General features: G+C 34.2%; 1 protein-coding gene across 2 annotated transcripts in view; it reads right to left on the reverse strand.

The window, feature by feature from the left end:
* Nucleotides 1-1203: 1203 nt before the first annotated feature.
* LOC113812358 (sodium-independent sulfate anion transporter) overlaps nucleotides 1204-10872 on the reverse strand; it is an 89631-nt gene continuing 79962 nt past the window's right edge. For both annotated transcript variants that reach the window (XM_070132178.1, XM_070132177.1), the window contains exon 12: nucleotides 1204-6286. In XM_070132178.1, coding sequence (XP_069988279.1) covers nucleotides 6132-6286 — 155 coding nt within the window. In that variant the 3' untranslated portion in view covers nucleotides 1204-6131. The remainder of the gene's footprint in view (nucleotides 6287-10872) is intronic.

Genomic DNA, 10872 nt, shown 5'->3' on the forward strand with positions numbered 1-10872 from the left:
CTCACTCTATGGCCATCAGGATGTGAGACAAAGGCTAAAGTCCTGCAAAAGCTTTCTGACTACTGAGCAAAGCCAGGCCACAGAACACAGGCTGGAATGCTGGCAGGAAATCGAATGCCTGAAACACGATGAAGGCCCGCCAAACCCAGATGAAACCGTGCCCCACAAATCAAACCTAAGCAGAAAAGACTGGGTAACACTAAACAGGGCAAGACCTAAAGTGGGCAAAACCAGAGACAAACTTCACAAATAGGGAATCACCGCCAGCCCAAATGTCAATGTGGAGAAACAAACTCAAACTATGATCACATACTCAAGGAATACCCATTGGGCCCTCACTACTCTGACCAAGACCTTAAGGAAGCTAATGACTGCCCTTCAATTGATACAGTTCTATTGTGATAAGATATAATAATGATAATTGCAATTATCAAATGAGAAAGGCCATCTCATCATATCCCCACCAAGAAAATGATTAATTAAAATTGTTTCATTAATAACTTTTGAAAAATAAATGAATAATAAAATAAAGTAAGATTAGGAAAAAGCTCTTCATGCAACTAATGTTTTTTTTTTCAAAATGTAGCCAAATAGGCATGATTTTCTCTAAAAATATATCAGTTAAATAAGTGCACTAAATAATTGTAATATATAAAGCACACATTAGTACACACTAATGAAAAAAAACTAAAAATTCACAATGTGAGGAAGGATTGGCTGTCATGGGAAAAATTGTCCAGGGAAAAACTGAACAAAAATGCATTCAACTTAGAAAGTCAGTACTGATTGATTTTGGTCATATAAATCCTCCAAGGTCCATTTAATTTTATTCTTTAAAACTGGACAAAATGCTGGCTGAAAACCAGTTGAAATTATAAAAGGCCATTCCCTCTTTTTTTGCCATCTAATTTCAAGAACATTTTCCTGGTCTAATTTTTCCTCTCGAGTACAAATATTTCTCTCAATTTTTTTACTTACAAGAACCAGAAGAAATAAAAACATATATCAGATAACTAAAAAATGGCACCTGTCTCACAGATTATTGATTTGGTCCCTAGTTACCAAATAAATTTTGGTTTTTATGTAATTAGTTTCTGTTTCTCAAGTCTTGAAGATTATGAGGTTCTCCAATATGTCCCAGCCTATTAATGAGTAAAGGAAGTGCTTTCTGTGTAAAACAGAAGGGAAATTAAACAAGGCACATAATATATATGCTTTATTGAACAATTCTTTCATTATATAAAATGAGCAAATGCCAAATTAAAAATATGTGATATATAACACCATCACCAAAGTTCACTCAAAGGAAAGATTCTAATATACACAGCATACCATCACGCTTGACCAATTTTATCTTGGAATAATGCAAATTACTTGAAATATGACAAATACTGTAATTTATGTTGTTGTAAGGCATAGGAAAAACCATCAAACTTCATATGACTAAATGATCATTTTGTTTATCAATTTAATTTTCCAAAAACTACAAAAATGGAAGCACTATTGTAAGATGCTTCCTTGACTAATACTTTCGGACAATTTTAATTTTCTACTATTTCAAGCACATACACTGACACTACAAACTGTGTACTGAAGAGCTCTGTAACTTTTACTTTGGTCCATGTGATTCCACCAACATTTGGCTTTGTGTGATGTCTACAAGAGATGTGAATATATCTCTTTTAAAGATATCATCTACAAGAAAGATAAAACTATAATAATAATGATGATTAGGCTCACCATCAATAACAATAATAACAGTAATAACAATAATAACATTACTGATAAATACATGATTAGCCAAAGAAATAAATAGATGTACCTAAATCAACAAAACACACAGGATCTGTTCCTTTCTGAAAGCAAAAAGATGGTATTACAAAAAATATTACATAAAACCTCTTTTGAGCCATTACAATGATAAAAAACAATCTTTTTCATTAAATAAGCTATAACAGTAAGTTTAAAAATCAACCTAATGTGAGTGATGGCATTAACAAGATGGCAATTACAGTACCAAAATGTACATTGCAAATATCTTCCTAATGACAGATCCATCAACATGATACTTTCATCTGCATGGGTTTTATCAACCACATCTAGTGTCCTGCATTAATATTTTATTTTGGGTATTCCGAATGATGAATACTATGTATATTCTACAAGGAGATCCACCTAAACAGTCAACTTGAAGTATATGTCAAAAACTTTTTGATATCTTTAATAATTAGAACAAAACAAATACATTAAATGAATAACAGTCTCTAGCAACAATTTTGCCACAAAAAAATTAAACCTTTTCTTTATCACATGCTGAAAATTACATTATAGTACAAAGGACATCACTTATAGACAATAGTGTAAGAACACTTGAAACTCTAACAGAATTCTAAAAGATCTAAAAGATCAATAAACAGACATGATAAGTAACAAATATCTAGCAAATAACAGAAATCTGGCTCTGATGCTGTGTAAATGGTTTTGTTCTGTCTAGCAACCATCATATCGGAGGGTCTCATTAAAGTTTTCTGCTGTGTTCTCTTTATCAAATTTAGGCAGCATTCAAATGATTATCTGGCACCAGCATTATCTCATAAATTCAGATATGAGAACCACATGTTTTTGTAAGGCTTCCTCTACTACCGCAGTAATAGAAACAGTTTGTAATATCTTTTGTATGGACCTTTATTTCAGCTCACATAAAGGAAACTATCCAATTGAGAAGTAAATTTAAATCTCTGTGGTTGCTTATAAGTTAATTCTGAAGAACAGTGATTTTCAGGGAATTTTCCTGAGAATAACAAGACTGATATGTTTCCATCAAAAGGGTTATAGTCAACCATTTTCCAAGTGTTTTACCTATTTACATTCCATTGAAAACTGTATATTGATTAATAAATGCTGTTAACTATAACCATAAGATATAAAGCTGTAAACTTAAACAAACACTGTTAATAAAATATATATATATATATATATATATATATATATATATATATATATATATATATATATATATATATAAATAAATATATATATATATATATATATATATATATATATATATATATATATCTTTTTTATTTCCATAATTCTTCTTAACTCTTTGCAAAAAGACAAACAAACAATAAAAATGTTAATTTGAAACTGCCAAATGTTGATTTAAATCTGAAACACTTTCCTGATAATAAAAAAAAACTACTGGAGAAAGGTAAACCACACACTTGAAAACCTAACTCATCTGAAAATGTCAATTTTCTGAAACAGAGCAAGCAGAAAGTACTGAGTTGTTTCTTAATCTACATACATCTCATCTCTTCAAAGACTGTCTTTACAAAGAATTCATCATATTTTTGCATTTTCATGATATTTTCATTACTATTTAAAAAGCAATGGAAACATAACAAAACCCAGCATAATGTGTTGAATGTATCCATATATATGTAAATATATATATACATCAACATAAAAATATATCTATGTATATATCTACATATACATAAATATAGAAACATATACATAACACACACACACACATACACACACACACACACACACACACACACACACACACACACACACACACACACACACACACACACACACACACACACACACACACACACACACACACACACACACACACACACACACACACACACACACACACACACACACACACACACACACACACACACACACACACACACACACACACACACACACACACACACACACACACACACACACACACACACACACGTGTATATATGTATATGTTAAATTAATGTGGACGTTTATTTAACGATGAATGTCCACAATTACTATCACCATTTCTTTGAAATGGAATAATAATAATAAATCTTTACTAATCATTATATAATAATCTGGCACAAAGTTACAAGCTTCCCTATTTTTTAAAAATTATGGCTTAACCTTTGCAACTGAATCTTCTATAATAATAACTCAACTTCTGAACTTAGAAGTTTATTTGAAGATGTTTCATATATATGTATATTTCTTATTTTTGTAATATTATCTCTCAATGCCCCCAGTCTATGAATGATACATAGGTAAGCAGTATCTGGACTGAACTTCTGGTTTCAATGTCTCTTATAAATAATGACACTTCCATTATGTTCTCTATACAAGAATCATTCAATTAATTTTGCATATTGTTTATACAAAGACATAAATATATTCCAATTGTTATCAAGCTTCATACAGAAAGTGAGCATTGACAAACCTTGGAGTTACACCTGATTCAGACCAAACACAAAAGTCAATACTGATAGGGCATTTTCTTTATAATGTAAACAGAGAAATATACAACTGCACCATGTAATGGCACAGAGCCATACATTGGATTCAGTAAGAATCCTATAATATACTGTAACAAAAAAAGAATATATCAACAACATAATATGCAACATGCACTAAACTTCTCTCTCATATTTGAGCATACACCAAAAACTTAACATTCTGAAGTTTGATCTACTAGTTCTATCCTCAGAATGAAGTGAAAGGTCAGACACATTACCATTATTCATGCTGCCACTGGTTGGAAACCTTAAAAACCTTGCAGTCTCAGATACTGCCTTCCAACTTCACTGCTATGTTGTGAGTTCCTAAAAGCTGGTCCCTCTCGTCTAATGATTTGATATATAAATTAACCAATAGATATTAAAAAGAAAAATGTATTAGTTTTTCTTCAGTGATATATTCAATTGATGAATAGTCTATAGTGCTTATATATTGTTTTTTTTCATATAATTAGAAGGATTTCTAAATAATATCTTTTAATGCCATTACTCTTAGAAATAATTGAGATAATTGTAAAACAGTCAAACAATTACAATTCTCTTAGGACCTTGTGACCATCCAATATTTTACTTTATATTGAATGGTGAAGTATCACAGTACTTTGTCTAACCAGAGCAACTAACTGGTCTCACAAATCCATATCTAAGGTATATATAAAACCTATTTACATAAAATATATTACTCAACAATAACCTTTCCATATACATAAATGCAGTTCTTTAAATTCTGTTAATTGGATTTTGATAATAAAATATCATAAATCAATAATATTGAATGAACTCACAACTAAAAAAAAATTGCTGAAAAAATATGTGAAATAGGCTTCCTTATCATTTCAATAAAAAAGGTAAAGTTCATAAAGGAAAATAAAACAGATTAAAGAAAAAAAAATGAAAGTGAATACTGAGAAGGAAACAAAGGGGAAGAAGAAGGGGAAGAGCAAGGAGGCAAAGGGAAGAAGAAGAGGTAAGGGAAAGGAAGGATAAGAGGAAGGAAATGAAGAGGGGAAACGGGAAAGGGTTTGGGGAGGGGGAGGGGAAAGGGAAAAGGAAATGGAGAAGTGGAAATGGGGGAAGAGGAAAGGGATGGCTATAGGGAAAAGGATGCAGGAGAAGGAAAGGTAAAAAAACAAAGGTAACTAAAAGAAAAAATACCAATAAGTAGTAGCACAAAATTCTTTCTCACTCAGGTGAAGGGGAAGGGGCAGGGGGAAAGAGAAGAGGAAAAAGAAGGTGTAAAGGAAAGGTAAGGGGAAAGGGAAGGGGAAAGGGAAAGGGAAAGGGAAGGGGAAGGGGAAGGGGAAGAGAATGCATAAGAGGGAAAGGGAATGGCATGGGGGAAAAGGAGAGAGATGCCTAATAGAAAAACAGTAAGAGGAAGGCAATCTGGCTAGTTAAATAAGGAATGCATTGTGATCAAAACATAATTCACTTGCTGTTGTTGTGTAAACACACCTAAAACAAGTGTTTCCTATGACACCCCCCAAAAAAAGAAAAAAAATATATAATGCTGATATTAGTTCATCCACTACTTTTTAACATCTTAAAATGAAACACAACCTTATGTATTATCTGTTACTTATTATGCTTAAAGGCACACATAATTATCAAGAATAATAAAGGTAAACAGCTCACAAACATTTGAGCTTTAAATATTTCAGACAAGTTTAGTCTAATGAAACATTAGCAAGATCAATAAAAAAACAAAAACAATTACAAATCAGCTGTGCACTTGTGTATTTGTATACATATATACAGATGTATGTATGTATGCATATAAATATACAAGTATATAGGTATGTATGAGGCTTAAGCAACCCGTTCCCGTATGACTGGCCTTGGACCTGAACCCGAGCCAAGCAGAGGGTTTGTGACATCCGGGTCATTTGAGTCAATGTGTCGCCCAGCTTCATTATTTTGCTGAAACTCTGCTGTACTACTGATGGTTGGCACCGGAGATGTAACTGTAAAGAAACCGGTAATGGTTAATAATAATGATAATAGTGATAATAATGATAATGACACTAATCATAATAATAATCATAATAATAACAATAATAATAATAATAATAACAAAATAAAAAAGTAAAATAAATAAGTGAATAAAAAATAAATGATAATAATAATGATAAGAACTATCATTACTTCAGGTGTGTAGACAGGCTCTTGTGACTCAATTAAATTGAAGCATTCTGTTTGCTCAATGTCCAAGGATAAGCTGGCAGTGAAAAATTTCAAGTTAGGTTAGTAAAAATGCCATCTGAAATGGTTATCAAAACACAGAAGAGAAAAAAATGAAGAGAAGTACAAAATATTGAAAAGCACAGGAATACTCTAAATTTTTTTGTTCATCACATGAAATTGAAATATCAACTTTCAGATCACCTTCTAGTATAACAGAATAGAGTATATATGCATTACTAAAAAAAAAAAAAAAAAAAAAAAAAAAAAAATGTATGGTCCCCTGATATAATTTTTGAGTGTAAAATGTCATGAGAACTGAATTGTAACAAGACATGGGTGCCTAGTGAAGTGTGACAGGAAAATTAAGAATCCCCAAAACATATATAAATAAATGAATGCCATAAAGCGAAGTTAAAGCAGAACCTAATTCAGATGATTAATTCAGCAGAGTAAGCTTCCTTAGCAATGGTAATGAGTGCACAATAAAACCTAGAAAGTGAATGGGTGTTTAGTTATTGCTTCCAAGAAACATTAATGATATAAATGGAAGAAAGTAAGAGGTACAATGAAGGAAATAAAGTACAAGCAATTAAATAACAACACTAACAGCAAACATGCTTTCTACACCTTTATCTTTTGGAGAGGTGTGTACAAATGCATAAGTCAGCACACCACCTCAAACACTTATTACATAAATAGGAAAAAACTGTTGGGAGACATTATGTTTCCAAAAATCTAAAAATCCGAACTCTTATGAATTCGCAGATCTAGACATAAAATACTTTTATAGTACTAGAAGTTAGGAATTGAAACAATACCATAAATAGGAAAAAACTGTTGGGAGACATTATGTTTCCAAAAATCTAAAAATCCTAACTCTTATGAATTCGCAGATCTGGACATAAAATACTTTTATAGTACTAGAAGTTAGGAATTGAAACTTGCTGAAAATAATACTAGTGGTAAAAATAGCATTATTGGCAGAGATGACAGTACCTTTCTGAAAAAAACTGGTAGAAAAAATATTTCCATAAAATATATGTGACACCTACTGTAATATCTATAGTTGCAATATACCATGACTGGAGAGAAATTTTTTGAATAAGTTTAATGTATTTCTCAGCTTGACCTTTTGCACAGAAATAGTTACAGTACAAGTATTAAGAGAGGAGTGAGGATCAATAGGAATAGGTTTGCCAGTGAGGTTAATCAGGGTAGATAGTGCACGATCTCAGGACTGTGACAAGGCATGAATGATTGGATTGACTGCTAAAGGAAACTGTGCCTACTTAATTTTGGGAGACATTGTTGGAAGAGATGTGTATTGTCAGAGTAAGGGGCTGTAGGGGGAATAACAAAGAATGAATCCTACTTGGCTGGGCCAAAAGGTTTACAGATATATATATATATATATATATATATATATATATATATATATATATATATATATATATATATATATATATATATATATATATATATATATGCATATATATATATATATATATATATATATATATATATATATATATATATATATATATATATATATATATATATATATATATATATATATATATATATATATATATATATGTATATATGTATATATGTATATATGTATATATGTATATATGTATATATGTATATATGTATATATGTATATATGTATATATGTATATATGTATATATGTATATATGTATATATGTATATATGTATATATGTATATATATATATATATATATATATATATATATATATATATATATATATATATATATATATAGTGATGGTTAATGATAAATGATTAAAAAGCAAAATAAACATCTAGACATCTAAGGTCATATAGCATTATAAGAAAGTATACTAAAGGAGGGGTGAAGGGTGATAGTTGCTATGCATCAACTATCTAGAGTAAATTTGAAAGGTTAAAGGCGAGTAAAGAAGTTGCTGTGTGAATGAGCTATGGTGGGTTTAGGTAAGGGAATTACATAAGGGATTCGAATGTGTATCCAGGAGGGAGTACAAGTAGTTAGAGTTGAGGGGGGTGGGTTGTTTTGAGAGGGAATAGGAGGAAGTGTTGTAGGGGGAATATGAGTAAGAGGAGGATGGATGTCGGGAGGATGGATATCGGCAGTAGTTGGAGTTGTGGGGATGAGACGTGTTGGAGGGAGTAGGAGGGAGGGGTATAGAGGAAATATGAGTAAGAGGAGGATGGATATCAGTAGTATGAGGAGGATGGATATTGATAGTAGGCGGAATTGAGGGGGTTAGGTTGTGTTGAGAGGGAGTAGGATGAAGGGGTGTAGGATGAATATGAGTAGGAGGGGGATGGATATCGGCAGTCACTTTGAGTGTGGAGGGAGCATAGGTTATGGAAATTTGTGTTTCAAGCATATAGCTTTGAATATCTTCCTTAGTCTCTCCAGTGGAGTTGGTTGAAGAGTTTTGTGAGGCAAAGGTTTTCTTAAGAGGGGAGGAAGAGGAGACTGGTGTCTGAGGAATAAAGGCAAAGGTAGGTAGAAGTGAGTGTGCTGTAGGGTCTGGGTTTAGAGTGGCAAAAAAGTTTGACCGGGGAAAGTAAGAGGTAGACGTGGAAATGAGGAAGTAAGTAGGTATAAGGGAGGGTGTAGGAACATCCTAGGTTGGAGGGGGAGGAGCAGAGTGAGTGACATTACTAGAGTAGGGAGTATGAGTGAAATCTTGTCAATGTGCTTCCTGTCTGGCTTCATGCAGAGAGAGACCATTTTTGTATCTGAGAGTTCCTACCTCAGACTTAAACTTGTAAGTGAGACATCCTCTATAAAATACATTATGGGGGCTGCTGTGCTTAACACATGTGCGTTTTTGTGCAGGGCAGTTTGATCAGTTATGACCAGGTTGGACACATAGGGGGCATCGGTCTGTGGAATGGCTGTGTTTAGCAGGATTTCCAAAGCGCCAATAGTTTTGACATTGACAGGGAGGAGGTTGGTATGGTCAAACAGGGAGGGATTGTCCACCAATGTAGATACAAAATGTTGGTGGGTTTCTTTTGATGACCTCTAAGAGGAATGGAGTAGCAATGTATTGATATTACATCTCAGTCTTTGAAGCAGCCGAGTAAGTATTCTCCACAATCTGACCAATCAATATCCATAGGGCAGCTTACTGGGGAGATAGACACAGTTCCAGTACAAGTATGGAGAGTTGGATGAGGTTCTGAAGAATGGGGATACCAGAGAGATCGGTTAGATTTGGTAATGCTATATCTTCAATTTTAGATGTGACTTACTAGACAGGAACGATCAGGTCGGGTATGGAAAGGGACTCTGCCCACTTGCTTATGGAGGCATTGTTGAAAGAGAAGAGTGTTGCCTGAGTAAGGAGCTGTAGGGGGGATCATGAAAAATCGATCCCATTTAACTGGACTAAATAGAGTATTTAGGATATTTGTAGGGTTGGGGGTGGTAGAAGGACGGGGGCATGTGGAAGAGAAAGCATTGTTGAGGGTGGTAGTATTACAGAGAGATGGAGAATAGGGCTGTAAGGTAGTAATAAGGTATGATGGAATGTTTGATGAAGGTTGTGGGTGTAGAGGTGAGGAAGTTGGGAGAGTAGGAATGTCTTCTGGAGATTGAGTCTCGGCTTGGGTGGGTAAAATTCAGGATGATCCTGCTCTTCAGGTAGTCTCTGTTAGAGACAACCCTGGGTGGGGGAGGCCTGTGGGACGACCTAGGAAGTCGTGGCTTGGGCAGATTGACCAAACCTGTCGTGAAGAACTCGAGATGAGCCGAGTCCCTGCCTGGTGTCTTGCCATGAGGGATCCTCGTGGCTAGAAGCGAAGGGTGGATGCGGCTATGCGCCCCCGTCGGCGTTAGCCCCCTTGATTGATTGACTGATTGATTGGGTGGGTAATGCACAAGTAGGCATTGAGGAGTGGGTAGTAGTTTCAGTGTTCAGAGTCATGGCCAAAAGAGAGCCTGGGATCAGGGAGCTGGGAGAATTTGAATTGTTGGGGCTATTTGATGAAGGGGCAAGCCTCATTGCTCCTAATAAGGGTATTACATCTTCATTACTGGCCATGGGGAGCCTTGACAATGGTGGTGAAATAAACAGTCCACCCCTCAGGGTCCCCTTGAGGGGTAAGGGCTAGAGAACTAAAACAGGGGAATACTGAGCCCGTGGTTCCTTCAGGCCGTTCAGGACTGGCACAAAGTCAGGCTTTCATCCTTTCAGCATGGCTCTTACATCTTAGGAAGTAGATAGTAGAAGGAGTTGGAGAAGGGGCAGAAACAAAAAGCTGGAGAGAAAAAAGGCCATGCAAAATTAGTTGAGTCAAGGGCTGAGGCCCTAGGCAAGGGAGATCCCTGAATAGGGGAAAAA

This window comes from Penaeus vannamei, chromosome 17, assembly GCF_042767895.1.
Source record: "Penaeus vannamei isolate JL-2024 chromosome 17, ASM4276789v1, whole genome shotgun sequence".
NCBI classification, from domain to species: Eukaryota; Metazoa; Arthropoda; class Malacostraca; order Decapoda; family Penaeidae; genus Penaeus; species Penaeus vannamei.